Here is a 24,578-nt window from a genome sequence, read left to right as displayed (position 1 = left end):
AGTAGGTCTATGGCCCCCACAACAGGAGATTCCCTTCCAGACCCCTGAGATAACCATGGACGCGCTAACGGTACCCATGGCCTGGGGAGCAGACAGAGTTACTTCGAAGGTCCCTTCGATCCACAGTGCCGTTCATTAGGGCACCACACCCACAACGATCGGGGCACTGCAGCCCACGCCCAGCTTCAGCCGCAGCTGGCACAAGCTGTGAGTCTGCCAGATACTGCCCACCAGGTGTCCACCCAGGACAGACCAACCCCACCAGCTCCACCCTGCAGCTGCAGGTATGCCAGGCTCCATCCCCTCACCTCAGAAAGAGCAAAGGTCAAGTCCTACATAACAAAAGCTGTTTAATTATAAGGTTTGAACAGAAGCAAGGCCAAAACTGCAAAAGAAAACTGTAGGAACATTGCCTTCAAATTCTGTAACATTTGTCTAATTTCTAGAACAGAAAAGATTCCCATCTTTGACACCAATGTACAAAATGGCTTAGATTAAGGCGCAGGCTGCGGGCAGACAGGGGCCACGTGGGACCTTTGCCCAGGCCGCCCAGTGGCAACATGGAGGTCCCTGCCCCCATGTCCAGGAGCTCCCGTGGGGCCACAGGTCCAGCTGCTCTCCCTCCCAAAGGAAATACATGGAAACAAGTGGAAGACTTTTGTTTGGAATAAAACTTCTCCCGTGAGAGGCGTGGCTAACAGACAGTCCAGAGTCTGTCTGGTGCTGGTATTTGCGGAGTGGGTCATGGCCCAGCCCCGGGCCTACAGTTGACAAGATAGGGGAGAGACCGCGTGGTTGAGGGTCCATGCCTTCCCGTCACACCAATGAAAACATCTTCTGAGTGTGAGTCTGGAGGTGGTGTGTGTGAACAGGGAGGAGCAGGCCCCAGGGCCACGGACAGTCCTGCTGAGCCGAAGCCCACTCGCTGCCTAGTGGTGGTGACACATGCAGCACGATGGTGGAGGGAGGGGACCTGGGCACGGGGGTCACTGGGCCAGCCGTCCCATGGCATCTGTTGCAAAGTTCAGAGGTAGAAAACAAAAATGCCAGTTCCAGAGTATTCTCCCACGTTCCAGAAGCTCCTCGCAGTGTGCCTGCCTTGCTCACGTCGCAGCAGAGGCTGGCGAGTCCTGCGTGCTGGGATGGTACCAGGAACGTGCAGGTGCCCGAGATGTGGAAAGGGAAGCCCCCGGCCCTCTGTGCTGAGAGGCAGTGCAGCCGACACAAAGGGCAGAGCTGGTTACTGTGGGCTCCGCAGTGCCAGTCCTATGGGCCCCAAGGGCCCGGCCACTGGGCCTGGTGCCCATCCTGCCTCCAGGAAGGGCAGTCCAAGAGAGGCGACACCACTGGAATTTCAGAAAGTAGTGGCTGTTTATTAAGACGTGGAGGGGCTGGATGAAGCACAGGCTCCAGATACCACCTGGGCTGACGTAGGGACGAGGGTCAGGGATCAGCCCGAGAGCCCCCATACATTTACCACCAGCCTGGCTGGCAGCTTAGTTCAGCTCCCCGACTGACCCAGACAGAGGTGGGTCCAGACCCCACACCAGCTGGACTGAGGGCCTGAGTCCACACCCCTGGGCTTGGGCTCTCAGCATTTGGACGAGCCAGGCCGCAGAAGAGCTCTGACCTTTGGGTGGGCCATTCCCCGCAAGCAGGGCAGGGCAGGGCATCTCCAGGGAAAGCAGCAGCGTGGTGTGAGCACCAGATGTGGCAGATCTGCAGCCTTCGGCAGGCGGAGGTGACACTTCCTGCCCTTTCTAAGGTTCCACCAAGAGACTCTGACTAGAAAGACTATGGGGCTAGGCTTGTGGGACGGGGACCTTGGCGGTCCGAGGGGCGTGCAGCAGCCACGAGAGCTGGGAGCAGAGCCAGGGTCCAGGTGCGGCTGGGCTCGAAGAGGCAAAGGAAACGTGAGCATCGGCCAGACCAGAGCACCAAGTTGCGGGGCTGGCAGGTCCAGTCTTCAGGGGACAGCGAGGGGCTGAGGCTGCACTGGCCCCTCTAGGCTGAGGCGCCAGGCAGGCCTGTGGGCTCGAGGGTGCATTTGGCAGGACTCACGGGCTCCTGGGCAGATACACCGGCCACATTCTGGGGATCAGCCAGTTCTGGAGGCTGCTCTGCAGGCAGGGTGGGCTTCACCTGAGCTTCTCCAGGAGGCTGCTGGGGAAGCACGACTTCAGAGTCTTTCAGAGGCTGTGGGCCTTCAGCTGAGGCTGGGGCCCAAGGAGGCTGAGGTATATCCTTCTGCAAGAGAAAGGCCGGTGGTAAGGGGCGGGTATGGCCGGTGGGGGGAGGCAAGGCGGAGGAAGCACTATCCCCAGAGGGGCAGGCTCAAGAACCAGAACAAAGGTCTGGTCCAGTCCCACAGGCCAGCATGCAGGCCACATGAAGGGGACCTCAGGCAGAAACCTGACTCTGACATCCCAGGCTTGTTCCCCACTCCTGAGCCTTCTAGAACCAGCCCATGAGCTCTGGGGCAAAGCCAGGACCAGTCGGGACCGAGCGCCTTCAAGGATGGACAGTGGACACTAACCCAGGTGGCCATCTCTGAGAGCCTGGGAGAGGTCTGGCTCTGGGTAGGGTCAGACCTGGAGCCCTGCTCCCTTCTGGCATTTCTACACCAGGACAGATGGGAGAGTTCCACAAGAACCAGGAATGTCACACTGATGGTATCACCAGCGTGTGTCACGGGTGGGGAAGCCCCGGTGCCACCCCATCCTTCGGGCAGCACACTGAGCCAAGGGTCTGCAGGCGGAGAAGGGCTGAGTCGGCCCACACTCTCCCTGCTGTCACTCATTCACGGCTGCTCCTGACTGAGGCGCCAGGTCCCCTACAGGTCCCAGAGCCGGACGGTGACAGCTCTTGCCCTTGCAGCGGGGCTCTGGTGCCTGCCCCAGCCTGGCACTGCGCTCTCAGTGAGGGAAGCAATCACAGGTCCACGCCCAGTCAAACGGGTGCGGCTGTGCTGTGGGGCCAGCACCATCCTCAAGCTGCACCCGGCACAACAGCCACAACAGTCCCCTCCACGAGGATGGCTCAGAGCCACGAGGGCAACAGACACAACACCCAATCAAAACCTTCCAGAAATAGACCTGGCTGGGTAGCTCAGTTGGTTAGAGCACTGTCCCCATATGCCAAGGTTGTGGGTTCAATTCCTGGTCAGGGAACATACAAGAATCAACCAATGAATACATAAATAAGTGGAATAACAAATCAATCTCTCTCTCTAAAATCAATCGATCAATCAATCAAAATAAAAAAAACAACTTCTAGAAATGGAGAGACACCAACCATGGGATGGGGGCTACAAGGTTTAGTTATAAAACTAGAGGCTTTACTCAACTTTAATTCTAGTTAGGGCTTATGGGTTATTATTTCTTGCAGACAGTCATAGCAAACTGGTATTCACCGCAAAGCCGCTGCCCGTCCAGAACATGCCCAGCTCCCTGCGCCACAGGGCCAGGGCTCCGCTGGTGATCAGCGTACAGGGCACCAGGTAGAGGAGGGCTGGCTGGCCGCGCTGCATGAGAGCCAGGGCCATGAACGTCACCAGGAGGCCGATGCCATAGGCTAGAGGGACAGAGATGAGCAATGTGTTACCTGGGCCAGCAGTCCCCTGAGGCCTCCTCCCACCCCCACCTCCTGAAGGGCTGCTGGGAGCACAGGGGAAAGCCAACGGAAGCCTGGCGCTTCCAGAAGTGAACAAAACCTTCTGGCATCTTCCAGGACATATGCCCCACCTTGTCCTGAGGGGCCAGGCAAGGTATGCGTTTCAGTGAGAAGACAGGAGGGAGCAATGGTGCAGCCGAGAGGCTGGGAACCCCGGGGAGAGGAAGGGATGGGAGGCCACGGGCTTTCTGATGAGCAGCCAGCGGCTGTGAAAAGGGCCTGGAACCACAGAAGCAGCTGGAGAAAGAGCTGTAAATATGCCCAAGTATCTTTTTTATAAACCTTTAGTCAGAAATATAATTTCGAATTACAATAATGTACATATACAATTAAGAAACCAAATCTCTGATAACCTAATCGTGACCCTGGAAGAGAAGGTTCTGTTTGCTCGAGACCCTGGTGAAGCACAAAGGGGGAGGGGGCGTCACGTCTGCAATCTGCTCCCACGGCTCAGAACAGAATGGGCGTTACTATGTGTGAGTGTAAGTATGCAATCACGTATCCATGCACCAGCAAAGAGAGCACAGTGAGGCCGCTGTGACCAAACAGCAACCACGGGCAATGTGAGAGCCACAGCGTGGCATCTCCTGCACTACCTCACCCCGGGAACCCCGCCACTGTTTCAAGGGGGAAGTTACAGAAAAGTCAGCCTTTAACTGGAAGCTCCCTCCAAGACCCAGGGCCAATCTCCAGCATCCACCTGGGCTCTGCTCTGATCCTCACTCCACATTCCCAAGGGGCATGATCACTCAGGGAGGGTCCCTACATGACAGCGTCGACTGCCTGGGTGCTAACAAAGGCAGACAGCGGAAAGATATGGACATTCAGCAGTTCCGTAAGATCTAACGGGTCCCAATGATGGGAACCTTCGGACACGCCACTGTTTAGACGGGCAGCCCCCGCAGCTGCGTCTCTATGGGATGGTTCTGAGGACCGCTCATTTGGAGGGAGGGTTCGGACACGCTGTACCAGCAACCACAGGCACCAGATGGCAGGACTGAACTGTAATGACCCCAAAATGTGCCCAGAGGTCAGCCTGTGCCCTCCTGGTGACATCTGCAGGGTCGGGCTGCCAGTCCTGCACGCCGCACCCCACCCAGAGGGTCAGGGGTCAGGGGGTTGGTCCCCGCAGCTGGACTCTCCCAAGGAAGTGGGTGGGTGTGTACAAGAGCCTGTGAGTGATGCACTTCTCTTCCTTGACAGCTGATGGGGTGGGGACAGTCAAACTGGCTTGGAACTTTATCAAAGCCATGGGCCCAACACAAAATGAGAAAATGTCACCTTTGTGTCATTGGCTTTGGTAACAAAAGAAACCAATAGGAGAAAAAGACAAAAAGGAGACAAAGAAAAACAATGACCCCAATCATGGATAGTGAGGACAAGGACAGAGCAGAGGCCGCACACTGCCCCCTTCCCGCCCGCTCTGTGAGCCACCGCCTGGGAGCAGCAGGGACTGGACACAAGGGCCACCGCCCGGCCCTGCCAAGCGTGGAGCTTACCGATGGTGCAGGCCACGAAGTAGACCCTGGATGACTGCACCTGGACGTCAAACCTGTGGCAGTACGCCACGAGCAGCCCTGGTTGGGGACGAGAACACAGGCCAAGGACTGAGCCAGATCCCAGACGAGAGCCGGGCGACCCCACGGGAAGGGGCCGGCACTGTGCATGGTCTTCTCTAACAGCCACTGCTGCCCTTTCACAGGCGACTGCACTGCCAGCTCAGGGCGGAGCTGTGACCTGGCACGTAGGCCAGCACACACCCCAAGGCATGTCCTGCCTTGGTGGGCTCTGCCCTGGGCGGCCAGCCCTGGGCAGGCACATCTGTGCAGCCAGGACCAACAGGGCAAGGCTGCCCCCTGGGGCTGAGGGACCACCTCGACCATACACCAGCCCTGACTGCTACCCACACCACCTGCTGGGCTCTGTCTCCACCCACCGGCCCCCTGAGCCAACACTACAAGGACACCTGGGTGCCTTCAAGGTCATGGGGTCACCCACCCATGTGCCCAGTCCCGGTACCTGGGACCAAGATGTCCCCGAAACCCAGGAGGGAGAAGGGCCGGTCACACAGGGCCAGTGGAGAGGTGTTCAGCCTGGGTACTTTCAGGACCATGGGCAGCTGTGGGGAGAGGAGGCAGCGCCTGCAGGCCAGCCCAAGCCTGCCGCTCCCCTCCGGCCGCCAGGTTCCGAACGTACCTTCTCATGTGTGGCCGAGTCCGCAGGCCCGGTCGCCACCTCTACCATGATACTGTTCCCACTCTGACATGGGGGGGGGGGCACACATCAGAGTTGGGACAGAGAGCTGCGGGTTAAGGCAGTGTAGGAGAGGCAGGGCAGGGCCACTCACCTTGGTCAGGAAGGGCGTGATGAACACAAAGAAGACATCATAGACGAACAGCACCAGCAGCAGCAGGGTGCAGGCCTGGGGGGAAGGCAACCCGATGGGCCGGCCCGGCACCGCCAGGCACACAGACCCCCGGCACAGACCCCCCAAAACGTCCCCACACTCTCAGCTCCCCTCCCAAGATCCAGTCCATTCCCACTGGGACGAAGCCTTTCTAAGAAAGTCTGAGTAAAACCTGCCCCAGCCCTCAGGCGGCAGGAGACGGGAGAACGCTCCAGAGCGACACTTCGTGGAGGGCCGGAGGCAGAGCACAGGCCACACTCTCCGGCCCCCCAGTAATGGGAAAGGTCGGGAGACTTTCGTTCTGACAGGTCTGCTATGGGTCTGGGGAGATGACGACCCTCTTCACGCTCCCCATCTATTTCTAAGCTATTTCCACCAGGTCCTGTGGGCAACAACCTGCAGCCCCAGGCTCAGAAGGGAAGGCCAGGGCAGCGCTGGGTGGCAGGCAGACCTGGCTGCACGAAGTTGACACAGAGGACTCAGGCCCCGCACAGCCCCACTTCTGCGGCCCTCACCTTGAAAGTGGGGAGGCGGATNGGGGGGGGGGCACACATCAGAGTTGGGACAGAGGGCTGCGGGTTAAGGCAGTGTAGGAGAGGCAGGGCAGGGCCACTCACCTTGGTCAGGAAGGGCGTGATGAACACAAAGAAGACATCATAGACGAACAGCACCAGCAGCAGCAGGGTGCAGGCCTGGGGGGAAGGCAACCCAATGGGCCGGCCCGGCACCGCCAGGCACACAGACCCCCCAAAACGTCCCCACACTCTCAGCTCCCCTCCCAAGATCCAGTCCATTCCCACTGGGATGAAGCCTTTCTAAGAAAGTCTGAGTAAAACCTGCCCCAGCCCTCAGGCGGCAGGAGACGGGAGAACGCTCCAGAGCGACACTTCGTGGAGGGCGGGAGGCAGAGCACAGGCCACACTCTCCGGCCCCCCAGTAATGGGAAAGGTCGGGAGACTTTCGTTCTGACAGGTCTGCTATGGGTCTGGGGAGATGACGACCCTCTTCACGCTCCCCATCTATTTCTAAGCTATTTCCACCAGGTCCTGTGGGCAACAACCTGCAGCCCCAGGCTCAGAAGGGAAGGCCAGGGCAGCGCTGGGTGGCAGGCAGACCTGGCTGCACGAAGTTGACACAGAGGACTCAGGCCCCGCACAGCCCCACTTCTGCGGCCCTCACCTTGAAAGTGGGGAGGCGGATGGTTTTTAGCATGTAGAGACAGAAGGCAATGCCCAGCGCGTCCTGAAGGATCCAGGCCCATCTGGAGGGAGGAACAGCAGCATCACTGGCTAGGACAGACTTTGCCAAGAGCCACCACCCTCCTCCGTCCTTGGCCACCTCACTGACCCCAGGTAGTCTGGCACAGCCAACACTGGCATGACCCTGCTACGTCTCAAAGACTCAGGTGCTACCACCTGCTACTCAGGCAGCAGCGTGGCTTCCACCTGTGAGACGGACCCTAACTCTCTGGGACAGGCAGGGCACGGACGGATATGGGGCAGGAGTGAACGGACCCCTCACCCTGATGCCAAGAGGCCAGTGGGAGACAAACACACACTGGGGACTCTGCCCCTCTGCAGCGGTGGCTTTCACACCCAGGACAAGGCATGTGGGCACGGGGCGAGGGAACTATGTGTCCACCGGATTTAAATTTCCTTTCAGCAATAATTTTATTTATTTTTTAAAAAATATTTTATGTATTTATTTTTAGAGGGGAAGGGAAGGAGAGAGGGAGAGAAATATCAATGTATGGTTGCCTCTGCCAAGGACACACAATGAATCATGTGTCCCCTGCCAGGAACTGGCCTGCAACCTAGGCATGTACCCTGACTGGGAATCGAACCGCGATCCTCTGTTTCGCAGGCCTGTGCTCAATCCACTGAGCTATGCCAGCCAGGGCTCCTTTCAGCAATAATTTTAAAATAGTTGAGAAACTTGTGCCTAGCCAGGTTCCACAAACTCTTTTGGCCCATGGGAAATCAGGGCTTTGACCACCAGGGGCAGATCCGGAGAATGAGCATCTGAAATGCCCCCCAGACAGTCCTGTGGGAACGAGCAGAGGTTAAGGCCCACATACCTGCATTAACCCACCACCACCCGGGTTCCAACACCCACAGCCACACCCCAGAATCTGCATACTAATTTGTGAAGTCCCACATCAAGGTGCTAAGAAATAAGCTTGATAGAGGGGTCGGCGGGGACATGGGCTGTTTACCCTGTGCAGCCCCACCTGCCAAGGCTGGGGGCGGGGGGGGGGGGGCATGCAGCCTCAACCTTGCTGGGCCTGCCTGGGCTCTGCCCTCCGCTTCCTGCTTCACGCTGTGCCCTGGCACAGGCTCTGCCTGCAGCAACATGCGGACCTCTTGTTAGATGCTTCCCTGGACACAGGACCAAATGTCTCCCAGCCAGGGCGGGTTAAAGACATGGAAAAGTTCGAAGGCGGCAGGTGGGCACCCAGCCACACGCCCTGCTGTCAGCTGTATGGGCCCAGAGGTGCAGGGACGGCAGCCTGGTCTAATTTTATACAATGGAGAAGTCTCCTGGCTTAGATTTAACTGTGAGAGTTCACATTCTCTTTGTGTACAAAGGACTCAAAATATTTTCCCTTCTTCCTTCTGCCACTTAAATCTGTTACGGCTCCAAATGGAGGTGCCGCCAAGAATGTTCGACTGCCTTGGGAGAGGCTCGTGGAGCGCGCCAGATGGTGTTGGTGATAGCGGGGGAGGGCTGGGAGGGAACAGTTGGCTCTGTGCTCCCAGCCCAGCCTGGGCTCCAGGAGGGGCCGGGCTGAGGGGAAGCAGGTCTTCAGAGAAGTCAGCCAGCCTCCCCAGGCCATCTGTGACAGTGCTGGCTGAGCGCACCCCGTGGGCACCACTGTGGGAGCAGTGGGGACAAGTGGCGCCAGGGCTGGGCAGCGGCTTCCCCTCCCACTGCCCAGGGCCCCACTGAGGCCGTCCTGGAGAACATGGCTTGGGGCACCTGGGCCAAGAGGGTTTGCAGCATCTCATATCCAGATCCAATCACAGCCCGTGTGGCATGAAGACAAACCCAATGAAACTGGACGCGGGCAGCAGGCAGGGCAGCCGTCAGCTGAGCCCAGGCAGCACCTGGACGCCATGCAGCCACCGCGTCCAGAGGACTGAAAGGAAGGCTTTCAGTAACCAAGGAGGTGAACTGACTCCAGGTGCCCCCAGATGGCCTCGGGGGAGGTGCAGGAACGTCGCAGTCCAGCACTCAGAGCATCTGAGGACAGCCCTCTGGAGGGAGGGGCCACCCACAGGCCAGCAGCCTCCCAGGGGGCTGCACTCACTGGTCCTCATTCCGGAAGACTCCCCACACCACACTGACAGCCACGCAGAACAGTGCCAGGAGCAGCATGCGGACCTGAGGGAACTTGTGGAAGTAGGGCAGGCTGTTGTCGCAGACCCTGGGGACAGGTCGAGGGGGAGGGGACGGTCATTATGGACAGCATGCCCCTCACCATCTCACACCGATCTCTGACCCTTACAGCCTTGTTCCCACCCAGCACCCACAAGGGTCACCTCAACTCTGGCCCCAAAGCCCCTCCGCTCCCCCAGGTCCTGACTCCAACAGACCCCCTCACCCCCCACACCTCCTGCTGTCCTCCAGGCTCTGCTCTGAGGTGAGCCACCCACCACCCTGCGCACCTTCCTCCTCTTCATGTTCTCTTAAACCCACAATCCCCACAATCCCCCTGCCTTTTAATACACTCCTGGAAGGGAGGTTCCCAAGAGCAGAGCATATCCGGGTGGGGTGAGCACTTCCGGTTAGCAAACCTTGGCCAATTTCCAAGCCAGCCTGCCCACAACAACCCAGTGAAACTTCCAAGAGCCCACAGGAGTCCTCGGGAGCCCAGGAGAGCCCAGGAAAGCCCTCAGCTGAGCCCTCTGTCTCCCAGCTGGCTCCAGGTCTCCGCCCTCTCACCCTTGTATGGCACCTTAAAAGGTCTCGCCCCCCTTGTCCAAATCCTTGCGTAGCTGCCCACCTGCCCCATAAGAACTGGGCTGAGCCCCTGGCAGCAGGGAACCTCCAGGCCTGAAGCACCAGTGCATCCAGCCACGTGGCCTAGCCCTGCCTTGTCAGGTGCCCTGCCTGGTACCCACATCACCCCGCTCAGGCTCTGTGTGCCCCCTGGGACTATCAGCCCTGGGATGGAACGTGGGGCAGAAGAGGCCACCCGAGAAGAGGAGATGAGAGGACTGATAGAGCCCATTCACCTTCCTATTCTGTCCTGCTTCCAAAACCCATGAACCCCAGCAAGCACTGAGTGAGCACCTGCTGTATGCCTGTGCTATGCCAGACTGGTCACAAAAGAGTGAGGGGGTCCTCATATCACGGAAGCAGAACTTAGAGCCTCAAGGGCCCAGAAATAGGAGACACAGTGGTTGTTGGGCCAAGGAGAGGCTGTGGGGCAGGACCTCGAGAGCAGCGTCATGGGCAAGAAGCCAGGCAGGGCTGGGGAAAATGCTACCTGAGAGCTCACCTGCATTTGCCAAATGGCAGCCTCTGAACCAATGGCGACAGGCAGCTGTAGAGGCCCGTGGAGGAGGCCAGGCAGAAAATCCCAATGATCACGTAGACTGCAGAGCAGGGTGGCAGTGAACAGAAGGCCAGGACACCGGGGTCCCAGCACACCCCCAGGAAGGGCGCTGTGCACTCTTATGCCTGGGCATGTTGACCTGCACCCCGCAGAGGCAGGAGACAGACGCTGCCTGAGGCCCCTCCTCTCACCCACTGCCCACTGCAGTCCTGCAGGGCCGCAGCCAGCAGGGACGCACCGAGATGGTCGTAGAAGTAGTACAGGAGCACCAGCATGGAGCAGCACATGACCACGAAGACGCAGGTCATGACGGGCGTCACGTCCACAGCTTCGTCCTCCTGCTTCTCAGGCCCGTCATCACGCTTGTGTTTCATGTACCTTCTTGAGAAGCACAGCTGGTCACGGGGACACCTGGCCAGCTGGCACGGTCCCCAGGACCACAGAGACAGGGGAGGACAGGCAGAGACAGCTCACCTGTCGGCCTGTCCACCCGCACCAGACCCACTGTGTTCCCTGTGCTCCCAGCCCCCGCACAGGAAAGCCAGCCCCCCCCCCAAGGACCTCACACCCTTGCAGACAGAGCTCCAGCAGGTGGGCCCCCGGTCACCTGAGGGTCACACTGTGCACAGACCGCTGTGAATTGCGCAAGCAACACGGGGACTACCCACAGACCCCATCCTCTGAATGCGGCCCAGGTCTGGGTGGGCCTGGATTCGGATCCCAGTGCCAGAGCAGAGTCTCAGGGAATGAGACCCAGAGGGCCTCTGGCTGGGTCTCTCGAGTAGTCACAGCAACTATATTCCAGAAGGTTCTCTGGGAGTGTGGGCACCCCGTGTGGGCAGTCCTGTTACTTTCACTTCCCAGCAATAGGGTCATCCATCACATACCCACGTGTGCACACCACGCACACGCCATGCACACGAGGACTCACTTCTTCACGTCCCGGCTCCCAGCCCAGTAGCCCCCAAGGGCGACAGTGCCAACTGCCATGATGAAGATGATGACCATGTTGTAGTCCAGCATGGGCTCGTGGGGGGCGTACAACGCTGCCTTCACCGCTCGGCCAAAACTCTGCCTCGGAAAACACAGCAGAGTTCAAGGCCAGCTGCAGCCACCCCCGGGCCATGCACCCCACACCCTCCCCACCACTCATGACCCCAAAGCAATCAACTCTGATGAAATAAGATGTGAACTCGGGCAGTCCTGAGCGAGAACACAGACCTCGAGCCCAGAAGTGCCTGTGTGCACACGAGGGTGCACATTGGTGGAGGCGCACCCAGGGGCCCCCTGGGGACCCATAAGAAGAGACATGAGGCCTCCATGAGATGTTTACTATGAACTCTGGAAGCTTCCCCAAAGACTGGAGATCCGCCCTTGCAAGTGTAGCTCAGTGAACTGAGTGCGGGCTGCGAACCAAAGGGTCACCAGTTCGATTCCCAGTTAGGGCACATGCCTGGATTTTGGGCCGGGTCCCCAGTGGGGGCCATGTGAGAGGCAACCACACACTAATTAGAGAAGAGAAGTTTCTCTTCTCTTTCTCCCTCCCTTCCTCTCTTTCTAAAAATAAATAAAAAATAAAAGACTGGAGATCCCATTTACTTATCAGACACCCTAGGCCAGGCATGTGCAAGCGGCAACAACAGACTGATGCTCAGTCTCCACAAGTGGGCAGCACCTCACAGCCTTGGTCTCTGGTCCTGACTTTAGGTGGCACTGGAGGCCCACCTTCACTGTGGCCCACTCACAGAGAATAAGGCCCACCCACAGCCAGCCACAGACAGGGCCGCCTTCCCACAGGCCCTAGCCAGCATCTACTCAGGCCCTGGGCCGAATGGAGACTGCAGGGGTAGGGACTCCCTACCTTGAAAATATCCAGCATGTCTTTGTGGCTCAGCAGGGCCACCGGAATGCCAATCTCCTCATACTGCGTCTTGTTGCCTCCTGGGGGGACCTGGGAGCCAGAAGAGGCAGATCCCTGGCTGACCCAGGCCCATCCAGGATGGGGCAGACAGTCAACCCCTCCTGATGGTGTGGCTCACAGAGCCAGCCCTCCCGATGTAGGGGAAGATTCCCTAGTATGTGCCGGGCCCTCAGGTGCCAGGCAGCGTGGGAGAGAGGACACTCCAGGAGGGAGGCCTGCAGGCTCCACACCACTCTTGGGGGGAGGAAGTGCTCGCCTTTCACTCAGATCTTGGGCTCAGGTCAACTGGAAGCCAACCTGCCCTGCGGGGTCCTGCCACCCATGCCACCCATTCCTCAGAGGCACCCCTGCAACGCTCTGCCTCAAAGCCCTGTATCCCCCGACCCCTGACTGCTCTGGGACAAGGCCCCTGCCAGACAAGGGTACAAAGGCCTGAGTCCACAGGCACTCAGCAAACCAAATTCACCCCCCCTGGCTGTGGCCACCTGGATCCCAGCCAGCGCCCATGCCCACTCTGTTTGGGGCCCAGGGGCTCCCACCCATCTCCCACCTCCAACCCTTGCCCCAGGTGAGTCTTGTTGCCCAGGAGGGTGTCCAGGTGGCTGTACCAGGGTCTCCTTGCTGACAATAAGCAGGCCGTGGGCCCCACTGCCCTGGGCCAGCCTCACTTTGTCGTAGAAGGTGCAATTCCCCCGAGTCACCAGTGGAATCTGGTTGCTGAAGCCTTTGGCGGGGAGGTCAGATGGAGAGCAGAGCATGGAGGTCGTCCAGTCCCGCAGCTGCAGGAGAGACTGAAGGAAAGCAGGGCTCGTGGGAGCTGTTCTAGAAAAGCCAGGGAAGGACCTGGCCCTCAGGGGAACAGAGGCACCAGAGAAGCCTGTCCAGTCGAGCTGGGCATTCAGCATCCAGATAAGCGCAATGAGCATTGTCCAGATGCCCCTCCCCTCTGGTCCCACTGGATCTCAGGCCCTTGCTCTAAGAAAGGATACAGGCGGAGGGTGGGCGGGGCCTACAGATGTGTGCTCGCTCACGCACAGAGACACACACCAAACACAAGGCGGACAGTGGGGACAGGGCACTACGCGCACAGAGCAAACCCCTCAGAAATCCTCCCTGCATCTCCAGATCCACCTCCAGCATCCACTGCAGATGGAACTCAAGGGAGCAGAAGCGCTAGCCTCTGTAAGGTGAACCACCCCACAAGAACACTCTCTAGGCCCTTCTGAGCGGAGAAGCAAGGCAAGACCAGGGAAGGAGGTCTCCTACAAGGAAGAGGGGAGCCCTAGCCCCACCACACCCCGCCCTTTGCTGCTACTCCTCTCGGATCCCTCTGCCAGCCAGCCCCACCTAACAAGTGACAGCCTGGCTGATGTCTCCACCAGGGGCCAAGCATAGACAGTCAGAGCACTCCAGCTGTTGTTCATTCATCACCAAGGAAACTGAGGCCCAGAGAGGTGGTAGTGCCACTCTGGGGACGCCCCAGAGGCCTCTTGAGTGTGACCAGACCCCACACCATGGCTTCCCAGCTGAGGTCCTTCTTCCATCCTCCAGCTGGCTCTCTGCAGGTGAGTCTCCTCAAGGAGAGGAAGAGGGATGGCAGCAAGACAGAGAAGACCCCAAGCTGGAAGGGGTGCACAGAGCCCCCCAGAAGGGAGGGCCAGCAGCCCAGCACTCACCGCCTTGCCAAGGTCGTGTGGCAGGTGGGCCCACTGCGGATTGTAGAGGATGCAGTAGTCCTTGCCTTTGGGGCTGCCAGTCTCAGAGACCACGTGCACCATGCCGTACTCACAGGCCACCTGGAGCAACGGGGCAGGGGTTAGTGAGCTCAGGACAGGGGCCAAATTAAATGAGGATGCCTGTGAGGGCTGGGCTTGTCCCCTCCCCCAGACAGGGCAGAAAGGGCATGAGATGGTGTATTTCAGGATGGAGAAAATGAGGGTGTGACCTCAGACCTGTCAGCACCCAGCCAGAGGGCCGGCACACACCACACCACACACCACACCACACACACACACACACGCACGCACGCACCTGCCCTGGCCCTTCCTAGTCCATGGCTTCCTTGAGCTGGAAGGGCTGCTGGACCCTGTCAGGCTCTGCACACTTCAGGCCCCTGGACCTGTCCTCAGCTCTCACTTTCCTTGGGCTTAACTGCCTCCAGGCAGTTGGAGAACACACCCTCGGTTTTCCCAGGAGACTGCCTTGGAGACAAACAGGTGGCAGCTGCTCCCAACAATGGATACACGATGGGGACTGTCACCAGCTGGCATAGCGGAACGCACACCCACTCTGTGGATGTGGCTTCGCCAACATCTGTGGGGGAGTGGAGGGGATGTCTGATTTGACCAAGGGTCCTGACACACTGGGGGCCAACACTTCGCCTGGGGCATAGGCTGGTTCTGACAGCCGGTCCTCATCGGAAGCAGAGCCAGGCCACTTCGGGAGCTTCTTATGCTGGCCCTGGTCACCTCACAGTGGTGGTGGCGTTGTGGAGAAAAGCCCAGGGTGCCCCAACCTCAGAGTCTGAAGGCTGACACCAGGCGCTGGGTACAAGTCCCACTTTCCACAGGCCCCATCTGCCACTGTTCCAGCCAGCCCATCAGCTCTGGCACTTGCATGTGTCACCTGGAGTGAGGTGCTGTCTGAGGTGCTGTCTGACACAGTAGCTCAAGGCCACTGTCACCAGAACTCACAGGAGGGCAGGGCAGTGGACTGCCGGAGGCAAACCAGGGGTCTCAGAGCATTTCACTAAGGCCGCATCCTGCTCCACCTGCCTCTGTCCCCAAAGAACCTCCGCATACAGGCTACCTTGGTCCCTTGACCAGAGGCAGGATTAGGAGGCTCCCCTTCCAGGTTCTCCCCACCACACTGCCCCCTGAGGGTGCCCCTTGTCCTGGCCCCAAGTACCGTACCCAGTGTATGCCCCCGCCGATGCTCAGAGCCCCTGGCACCTCCTCACCCCGGACTGCAGTGGAGAGCAGTAGAGTCCCTCAGCCCCTGGGCCTCATCGGCCACCTTCTGTTTGCAGATTGTGTTTTACTGGAACGTGGCTGTCCCGGGCCTGTGCACAGGGCCTCTGGCTGCTCTTGGCTGCCAATGCAGAGATAGGCAACTGGCTGCAGAGCCGAAAATATTCACTGTTTGGCCTTTTCCAGAAAGTTTGCTGACCCCTGATCCATGGGAGCCAGGCTGTTGGTGAAAATTGTCGTTTGTGTAAAAAGAGAATGGATAGAAACTGGTTCTCTTTTTTAAAAGTCATTTAAGAGCCCACAAGCATACTTTACAAACTTTCCTCACCAGACTCGTAAAACTAAGCCTGTGCTTGTATCAAATACCACAGAGATCATGGTTTCACTTCGAATACAGTTCATTGATCCTCTGAATTAAAAGAAACAGGCAAGAATTCTTTAAAAGGACCCTTTTTAAAAGGTCCTTTTAAAAACTGGGTCCCATCCCAATTTAGAGAACTGGAAACCACCAGTACTACTGAAGATAGGCCACCTTCTGACACAGAGCAGGTCCAGGAACTTCCAGGGATACTATGCTTCGTGATTAGTGTGAAAGCATCCACGCCGGGGACTTAGAGAGTGGTTAATGGATCCAGACTTCCTCCTTCTCAGAATATGTAGTGAGTTCTGGGAGATGGCAGAGAAATAAGGACCCAAATGCTTGGAAAAAGATGTTTGAGTAGAAGGCAGTATGGGGGAATGGGATAGGTAGAGGTTGGATGGGGACAGGTGGGGGGGAACTGGTGGAATAGGGACAGAGGACAGGTAGAGGAGGTATTGGGGACAAGTGGAGGGGGGCAGGTAGAGAAGGGATGGGGGGCAAGTGGAGGAGGAGTAGGGGGAACAGGTGCAGGCAGGGTGGGAGTATCTCATAGCAACTGAGAGAGGTGGGTCTATTACAGGAGGTGAAATCCCTCACTGATCACAGAGTCATAGCAAGTGAATTCAGGGCTGTAGCAAGCACTCACCCGGCTCCCCGCGAGAGTTAGTCTATTGGAGGAAGTGCAAAGAAACACACCCACCCAAGGAAGGTGCTGTGCCATCTCAGGCGTATTTCTGATGAGAGTACTGTTCTGGGAAGAACAGTCCCAACAGTGTCTCTCACTCTCTCCAACACTCTCCTGATTCCCTAGGCTCCGGATGAAGTTCAAAGTCTTCTGCCTGCTCAGGATAAAGTCCAAAGGCCCTAACACCATGATCTCCTACCTGCTGGCTCTGATCTACTCCATCTGCCCCCTACACCCCAGCCCAGGAAGGTCACTTGCCTGGCTTGCCCTTTACCCTGGCCTAGAGCCACTCCCACTGCTGGCCCAGCCTCTGCCCTCCAGCTGAGGGGGATACCCAAGCTTGTCCTCAAGTGCACCCGAAGGAGCTCCTTTAGGGTGGTACCTTTCTCAGGGTGCAAGCACCAGACCACCCTACACACCAACTGCAGCAGACCCCTCACAGTCCCCAAATAAGTCATCAGCTCTCACACTTCCACCCGAGTCTCACTGCTCCCACCACCTGCACTGCCTTCCCTCTGCCTTCAAGACCTGAAAAACACCCCACAGAACACCCTTTAGATGCCACTGCTTCTAAAAAGACTTTCCAGGCAAACTGTCACCATGACCCTTTATTGGCCCCTTTCAAAATGTCTGGAGTGCTCAAACCCTGCCCTCAAATTGCTCAGACCTCAAACTGGTGATTAAACAAGGTCAGGGGAACTATAGGGGGTTGGCAGACAGATGGGAGAGGGCATCCCAGAGAGGTTGGGAGAGAGGGGCCTGCTACACTGAGACCGGAAGGATGATCAGGGAGGTCCAGGGAAATAGAAAAAAACAAAGAGCAGCACAATCAGATAAAGCTGGAGAGGGAGGGCCGCTTCCTGAGCAGCCAGATCACAAGACCTGACACACTCTGAAAGCGATCACTACTGTTCTGAGAACGGACTAGGGCTGTGGGAGACAAAAGTGGCCTTAGAGAGAACCCCTGCCCCGGCCACCCACCTGGAGCTACTGCAGAGAGGTGGCGGTGGGGTGGAATGGACAGGTCAAGGTTAATGGCCGCGTTTGCGGGGCTGTTAGGGAAACCATTCCCTGAGCTGCTGAACCCGGATGCGAGGGTGCAAGCATCGGATCACCCTACACAACAACTGCAGCAGACCCCTCTGCTGGGGAAGAGGGGATTTGGGAATAAAAGATGCGCCCCTGACAATGTATATTAGCCATTTCAAGATAGGTCTCTCACTAGCACTTGAAATCCTTAACGTTAAGTGACAAAGAAGTAACAAACGCGCTACCGTTCATCACCCCTCGCACCAGCTCGCTGGAGTCCACACCACACTTTTAAGATCCTTTTGTAGAGAAGCAACTGACACCCAAAAGTGAGGAACTCCCTCGCCCAAGGTCAAGGAGTAAAAGTGAGATGGGAATTCGACCCCACTCCAAGGTTCCTGGCCGCTCCGAACACTGCCCAGGTGTCGCGCTGGGTAGTTTACCACAGCCCCGAGAGTGGGCGCCTAGCGTCGCGTGTAAGGGGAACCTGAGGGTCCGAGAGAAGCGGCCATCCGGCCAAGGCCACGGAGGCAGACAGGAGCGTCCCCGGCCGCGGTCGGAGACCCAGAGATGACTAGAGGGGTGGGAGGGAGACGGGCCCCCAAACTTCAGACCTCTGCGGAACTGAGTGTGCGAAGGGCTTTCGGGGAGGGGAAGGTAGCCCAGCCGGGGACACGCCCGCAAGGTCACAATGGGGCTCCGCGCCCCGCGAGCCGCCCGCGCGGGGGGCGCGGGTCGCCGAGAATGTCCCCAGGCCAGGGCGGACGGGGCCCCGCGTACGGCCGGGGGGCTAGGGGCCGGGTCACCCCATCCAGCGGGACAGAGGGGGATGGGGGCGGCCCTCACCTGGGCTGCGAAGAGGAGGCAGGCCGCTGCGAGCCACGCCAGCGCCGCCGCCATGTTGGCGGGTCGCAGGCGTCGGCAGATGTTTCCCAGCAACGCCCCGGCGCGGCGCGCGGCGCAAGCGCCGTGCCTGTGCCACGCTTGCGTACGGAGCGGGGTCAAAGAGCGCGAAGGCGACCCCGGCACAGAGTGGCGAGGTGAGGCGCGGCAAGATGGCGGTGAGCGCAAGGCGGCGCCCGCGGGGCTGGCGGAGTGTGGCGGGGTCCGGCTGCGCTCCCTACCTTATGCGCTCTACTTCCTCTGCAGGACAAAGAGAAGAAGAAGAAGGAGAGCATCTTGGACCTGTCCAAGTACATCGACAAGACGATCCGGGTGAAGTTTCAGGGAGGCCGCGAAGGTGAGGCACTGTGTTCCGCGCTTCCTAACGATTTGCGAGAAGTAATTAGGGGCGAAAGGGTCAGCTGATTCTGAACACCGCTTAGGTGCTTTGCCTGGATATCTCGTGCAAGCCTGCTAACGACGCCGGGGGGTCAGCTGCCATGCCCATTTGCAGCTGGGGAGACTGAGGCATGGAAAGGGGACCAGACTTAAGTCAAAGCCTGAGCAGCGCGGCTGTCTGAAATGCAAGACTTCTCCTCCTGGGCGGTTCTGTCGCTGCAGCTCCTCATGGATCCCCCTACACCAGGTTCCTCAGGCTCCTCCCTGTTAACTGTGGGACCCAAATGTACTTGGTCGTGGAGGCCGTCCTGGGCGCTGTGGGGTGTTGAGCAACATTCCTGGCCTCGACCTATGGGACGCCAGAAGCATCCTTTAGTTTTGACAACCAAAATGTGTCCAGACATCGCTCAGTGTCCCATAGTCAGCCTTCACGTGTGGACCAGAGAGACCTGTTAAAAATAAATCTTGTTCACTCTTCACCCCCCTGGGGTCTCCCCATTGTCCCAGGGTAAACAGTATCTCTCAGTAATTATCACTCTGAGGAGCCCGCATCTGCCACCGGGCTGCAAAGGTACATGTTTTCTCCTCCAGTGTTTTCACCCGGTTAACTTATTACCAGGTGAACTGTCAGGGTCATCTTCCTGCTCTCAGCTCAAGGTACTGGCTTTGGGAAGCCTTCCCTGGTAGCACCTATTAGAGTTCGCAGCTTTATGTGTAAACATTGTGCTTAATTCTGCATCTGCTACTGGAATCTACTGAGAAGAGGGCACTACAGCACCCAGGCCCTGCCCTTCAGGGAAAATGGGCAAGCAGAGTGCTGACATAGCAGGGTCCCTGCCTCTACCAGGTGAGACCAGGGCGAAGCGAGTCCTGGAAGATGAGAGGAGTTGGAAAGGAGGGGTGGGCGGAGGAGCCTCATGCGCAGAAACACGGAGGAGGGTGAAGATGTGTAGGCCATCGAGAACAGTTGGGGGAGGCGTTGGGGACATGGAGGATGGGTGGCCTGCCTGTTGGGCACTGGAGACTCACCCCTTCTCAGGTACAAAATTAAGCCACTTGGTCAAGGAGCTATAACCTACGACTCTCATTTTTTTAATTAAGATAAAATTCACATTAAAATAACCATTATAAGGTATGCAGTTTTGTGGTATTTGGTACCTGCCCCGCCAAACCACTGTTAATCGTACACCTTTCCATTTCTCTTCTCTCCTTGGTGGTTCCTACAAGCCAGTGGAATCCTGAAAGGGTTTGACCCGCTCCTCAACCTAGTGCTTGATGGCACCATCGAATACATGAGAGGTGAGCACAGCCAGTGGGGCTGGAGACCTCATTGCCTGGCCTTTCTTACTGTTCCAGACCCACTAGCCTGCCATCTGAGTGACGAGTATGGTCCTTGTAGAGCAGACAGTTGCTGGATATGTTTCGTCTTCCACTGTCCCAGCATTCCAGACAAGTTCAATAGACCGTCCTCTCAGAGACTGAAAGGATGTGGAAGTATTTTGCTAATCCACCATCACTGATCCTGAGGCGCCTGCTGCCGGGTCCAGTCTGCCCTGTCTCCTGCTGTCCTGGTGTGTGACCCCCGCTGCTGATGAAGGGTCCCATTCCCCTTATACCATGTCCCTGGTCCCTGAACCCCTAAGCTCCCAGCCCGTCTGTCCCCAGCAGCCCAGAGTCGTCAGGCCATCCCTGGTCCATCAGCCAGCACGTTCTTCATGTCAGCCAGGTCAGGCATTAAGGGGATGCCAAGACCTGGGAGGGTCGGTGTCTTAACTCCTCAGGGGATAACCAGTGTTTTGAGACATAAGTTACTCAGGTGAAGAGTTAATGCAGCCACACAGGAGTGTCATGGGGCCACTGATAAGAGGCCCTCTTCACAGAAAAACCATGGTCTCAGCTCTGTTGGTCAACTCTAGGGGACCTCTCACTTTATCCTCATTTTTTCTCTTCTCCCCTGAGTCTGCCCAGAGTCCTAGCCAGGCCCCCTTGGCTGGATGAATTTCATTACCTGTAAGACAGCCCCGTGGTACTAGGGTGGGTTGGCCCTGGGAGGTGTGGCTACTACTTCTTCCAGAGCCTCTCCTACCAGGGGCTGCGCCACCTGCTGAGCAAGCCTGTGATCCCTCACCTCACTCCAAGAATAGCCCCTCAGGGAGGCCTTTCCCATGGACAGAGGATGGGTAGTTCAGGCCCAGACCACTGTTGTCCCTGCAGGATCTGAGGTTGGAGGGCTGCCTCTCAGATGAGGGTCTCTGATCTCACTGGGTGCTTGGTTTTCCCCTCCCCCACATCCTTCAGTAACAGTAGTGGGGACTTCTAGCCGCTGTGACCTTAAAAGAGCTCCCCTAGAGCTTGCTGTCACTTCCATGGGGTTCCTTTCACTCTGTGTTAACACACCACGGGTGAACAGTGGCCCCACAGGGCTCCCACGAATTTGTATTCCAGCTGCCCATCCAATAACATGGCCTTAGGGTCTCTGCTGGCTCGGTGTCAGTGCCCCCAATTAGCTTCAATACCCAGCATCTTTTCGGTCCCCTGGGCCTCATGTTCTCATTAGCAAAATGGGGACAGGATTCAGATGGTTGTTTCCAGAACTCCTCCCGGTCTGTGGGCTGTTGCAGGGAGAAAGGCTGCATTTCTGGCTTTGGGGGGCACTTGGCATGCTGCCCCAGCCAGCATGTCCCCTCCAAAGTCCCTGGTACGGGGGTGGGGGAAGCAATTGGAAGACCCTTTGGTTCAGGTTTTCAGACCTCATCCTGCTCTAGGAATGGTCTCAAATCCTTACTCCTGCCCTTTCTTTCTCTGCAGACCCTGATGACCAGTACAAACTCACAGAGGACACCCGCCAGCTGGGCCTGGTGGTGTGCAGGGGCACCTCTGTGGTGCTCATCTGCCCGCAGGACGGCATGGAGGCCATCCCCAACCCCTTCATCCAGCAGCAGGAGGCCTAGCAGGCCAGGAGGGCACGGCAGGGGCGCCCTCAGACTCCAGGCTGTCCTGCCTGCCCACAGAAATGGGACTTTTTTTTGTATAGGTTATTTTTTTGTTTTCTTAATAAAATTGCAAACCTCTTATTTCCAGGAGCCCCAGAATCTTGCTCTTGGCCTCGATGTTCTGGCAAAGCCTGGTCACGGGTTCAGTTCAGCTGAGTGGTCGAGGGCCATCCAAGGTCCATTATGGGGACTGGGACATTCCAACATGACCAAGGCGTGTGCCTTCTAGGCTGGGATATGGGAATGTATGAGGCTGGAGCCTCTGTAGGATCCCCTAGGGCCCATAGCAGGTGCAGGCGTCCTCTCTTCCCCCTGTGCATCCAGGAGTGTGGACTGGCCACCAGCCTTCTCAGGGAGCAGATCCCAGCATCCAGTCCCCGCTTCTCTGCTTTATCCCTTCAGTGCCTTCATACACTGTCCTGAGTGGTCCCGCAAAGCAGGGCTTTCCACGTGACATTCTCCCAGCCGTGTTTTCACAGAGAACAATGCAGATGGAGCCTGGATCTCAGCCTGGTCCTGCAGCTGCCAAGTTTTGACCCACTTCTCACCTCCCTCAGTCCAGCCCAGGCCCACCCAGGGCTCTTCTCCCTGCTCTTCTCAACCCAGCCCAGGACCCACCACAACACTTCCCTTAGTTGGTCCACTGGGGTCATGTTCATGAACCCTTCTCCGTGCCCCATCCTTAAAATCAGGGCTTTCTTTACCTGGCTTCTGGTTCATATACCCAATCACCATTAGGACTTTGTCCCCCAGAGTACTATCTGCTGGAACATCTGCCTCGAGGTCCAATTTGCCACTGAGGGCTGTGGGAATTGCAGGCTGGCAACCCCTCCGCTAATGGGGCACACAGGAAGCAGCAGCCAGATGGGCTCATGCACTACCAGATAAACCTGCTGTCTCCCTGCTTATCTTGGGCTCTGGGCTCTGCTCTGGCCTGGCAGCATTAGCTCCACCTGCTGGGAATGAGCTAGGCGGCAGTGGGGCCACCCCTTGCGCATGCTCCCCATCTGGCTTGCCCTCTTTCCCGCCATCTGGTCCTGCCCGCCTCCACCAGTCCTGTACCAGAGGCCTCATTCAGAGCCAAAGCCTCTTAACAGCTGGGCAGTGGGGGTGCTGCCCTGGCTGGGCAGCTGGGGGTTGTACCCCCAGGGGAGGCTGTGACCTAGAACCTTGGTGTACCCAGCATGCCAACGTCCAGCCTTCTGTGTCTCGATGTTGGGGAGCCATTCCTCTGTTCATTTGACAGTTGGGGGACTGGGACTTGGGCGGGGAGTCCACACAGTGGAAAGACTGAAAATCCAGGCCCCAGGTGTATTTGCTTCATGTACCCAGCCTGCCCTGTCTGAGTCAAAACCTGAGAGCTTGGGGTCAAAGGGCCCAGGGGGTCAACCCCTGGATGGGACAGGGTGGGTAGAAGCAAGCTCACAGGCTTAGACCTCAGTAGAGCCTCTGGGCAGCCAGGGGCTGGGATAGAGAAATACCTGGTTCCCCCAGCTTCTGCAGCAAAGGAAGCAAGGTCTCTGCCTGGTGCCCACCCCACGCCACACCCCACAGCTGTCTCCCAGTACCCGTCCCCACAGTTGTGCCCCTCAAGGTAGCTCCCAGGCTCCATACCACTCTCCATTCATTGCCCCCTCACCTCCCAGCAAACCAGTGTGGGCAAGAGCTGCCCTCAGCAGCCACCGAGTTCAAGGCTCAAATCTCCACTACTTGCTATATGGCTTACAGGAAGTGCTCCAACCTCTCAAGTTCAAGCAAAGGCATTGCATGTCCACTCTGTGGCCAGGCACGAGTCACAGTCGTGTGGGGAGTCTTTTAAGAGCATGAAGCTTTATGTTGAAGTCTGAGGATGAGAATGGGATGCTGTGAGGGCACAGTAGTGAGAGACCCCGACTTCGCGGGGGCTCAGCCAGAACTCCCCAGAAAGGGGGATATAGTGAGCTCCTCCTACTGAACCGGACCTCTCCCAGAGAGTTGCTTTGACCTAGCTTGTAAACTGAAGTAACTTGTAGACTGGAAGTAACCTATCTGGCCATCCCTGGGGATCTGCTATGCAAACTCAGGTTCCTATAGCAACTACAAAGCAACTTTTTACAAAGACGTTGACCTCCAGGGAGAGGAGTCTATTTCTCCACCCCTTGGAATTTGGGGGCTTGTTCTGCTGATAAGAACACAGAGCCCTGACTGGTGCGGCTCACTTGGGTGTCATCTCACAAACCAAAAGACTGGGTTTCATTCCCAATCAGCACATGCCTGGGTTGTGGGCATATATGAAGGGAAACCAATTGATGTTTCTCTCACATTGATTTTTCTCTCCCTCTTTCTCCCTCTCTTCCCATCTCTCTAGTAAATAAAAGTAAATAAAATCTTTTATTTATTTATTTTTTAAAGATTTTATTTATTTATCTTTAGAGAGGAAGGGAAGGAGAGAGGGAAAGAAATATCAATGTATGGTTGCCTCTCGTGGGGACCTGACAGGTTCCCCCTGCCAGGAACTATATCCCCTGCTGGGAACTGGCCTGAAACCCAGGCATGTGCCTTGACTGGGAAATGAACCGGTGACCCTTTGGTTCACAGGCCAGTGCTCAAATCACTGAACCACACCAGCCAGGCGAATAAATAAAATCTTTCAAAAAAAAAGAAGAAGGCAGAAGTCATGGTGTGGGGACTCAGACTAGTTTTCAAAGGGGCCTTGTGGC

At 57.5% G+C, this 24,578-nt stretch overlaps 2 protein-coding genes across 5 annotated transcripts; one reads left to right on the top strand and one right to left on the bottom strand.

Annotated features, from left to right (window-relative positions):
• Positions 1-330: 330 nt before the first annotated feature.
• On the bottom strand, positions 331-18,553 carry SPPL2B (signal peptide peptidase like 2B). Of its 3 annotated transcripts, none has more exons than XM_037042452.1 (15): positions 18,452-18,553; positions 14,238-14,357; positions 13,170-13,352; positions 12,502-12,591; positions 11,572-11,711; positions 10,879-11,021; positions 10,584-10,680; positions 9,390-9,506; positions 7,259-7,340; positions 6,697-6,771; positions 5,869-5,931; positions 5,692-5,791; positions 5,172-5,249; positions 3,413-3,573; positions 331-2,247 (listed from the first exon to the last, which is right to left on the bottom strand). In XM_037042452.1, the coding sequence occupies exons 1-15, from the start codon at positions 18,503-18,505 to the stop codon at positions 2,005-2,007; spliced, it is 1,746 nt and encodes a 581-aa protein (XP_036898347.1). In that variant the 5' UTR covers positions 18,506-18,553; the 3' UTR covers positions 331-2,004. The 3 variants fall into 3 exon arrangements, with proteins under 3 accessions (XP_036898347.1, XP_036898348.1, XP_036898349.1); XM_037042453.1 differs by having other exon boundaries at positions 10,879-11,018; XM_037042454.1 differs by having other exon boundaries at positions 2,158-2,247; positions 3,347-3,573.
• A 35-nt stretch (positions 18,554-18,588) lies between these two features.
• LSM7 (LSM7 homolog, U6 small nuclear RNA and mRNA degradation associated) lies at positions 18,589-21,975 on the top strand. Of its 2 annotated transcripts, none has more exons than XR_005065928.1 (4): positions 18,589-18,666; positions 18,755-18,845; positions 20,243-20,457; positions 21,695-21,782. XR_005065928.1 is itself a non-coding variant. In XM_037042455.1 (4 exons), the coding sequence occupies exons 1-4, from the start codon at positions 18,661-18,663 to the stop codon at positions 21,835-21,837; spliced, it is 312 nt and encodes a 103-aa protein (XP_036898350.1). In that variant the 5' UTR covers positions 18,611-18,660; the 3' UTR covers positions 21,838-21,975. The 2 variants fall into 2 exon arrangements, 1 of the variants encoding a protein (XP_036898350.1); XM_037042455.1 differs by lacking the exon at positions 20,243-20,457 and adding an exon at positions 20,114-20,185 and having other exon boundaries at positions 18,611-18,666; positions 21,695-21,975.
• The last annotated feature ends 2,603 nt before the right edge of the window (positions 21,976-24,578 follow it).

Source organism: Sturnira hondurensis, unplaced genomic scaffold, assembly GCF_014824575.4.
Source record: "Sturnira hondurensis isolate 20B ecotype Veracruz unplaced genomic scaffold, ASM1482457v3 Scaffold0003693, whole genome shotgun sequence".
Classification (NCBI taxonomy): Eukaryota; Metazoa; Chordata; class Mammalia; order Chiroptera; family Phyllostomidae; genus Sturnira; species Sturnira hondurensis.
The sequence above is the reverse complement of the archived record's forward strand: the minus strand, read 5'-3'. Positions and strand labels throughout refer to the sequence as shown.

What these genes read in the sequence shown, in the direction of transcription:
- LSM7 (XM_037042455.1), top strand. An exon ending in GTTTCAGGGAGGCCGCGAAG is followed by an intron (nt 18,846 to 20,113) that starts GTGAGGCACTGT and finishes GGTTCCTACAAG; the next exon opens with CCAGTGGAATCCTGAAAGGG. An exon ending in CACCATCGAATACATGAGAG is followed by an intron (nt 20,186 to 21,694) that starts GTGAGCACAGCC and finishes CTTTCTCTGCAG; the next exon opens with ACCCTGATGACCAGTACAAA.
- SPPL2B (XM_037042452.1), bottom strand. Translation starts at nt 18,505, where the DNA reads ATGGCGGCGGCGCTGGCGTGGCTCGCAGCGGCCTGCCTCCTCTTCGCA. An exon ending in GGGAGCCGGGACGTGAAGAA is followed by an intron (nt 11,022 to 11,571) that starts GTGAGTCCTCGT and finishes GTGCTTCTCAAG; the next exon opens with AAGGTACATGAAACACAAGC. An exon ending in GGACGGGCAGCGGCTTTGCG is followed by an intron (nt 2,248 to 3,412) that starts GTGAATACCAGT and finishes TTTCTCTTGCAG; the next exon opens with AAGGATATACCTCAGCCTCC.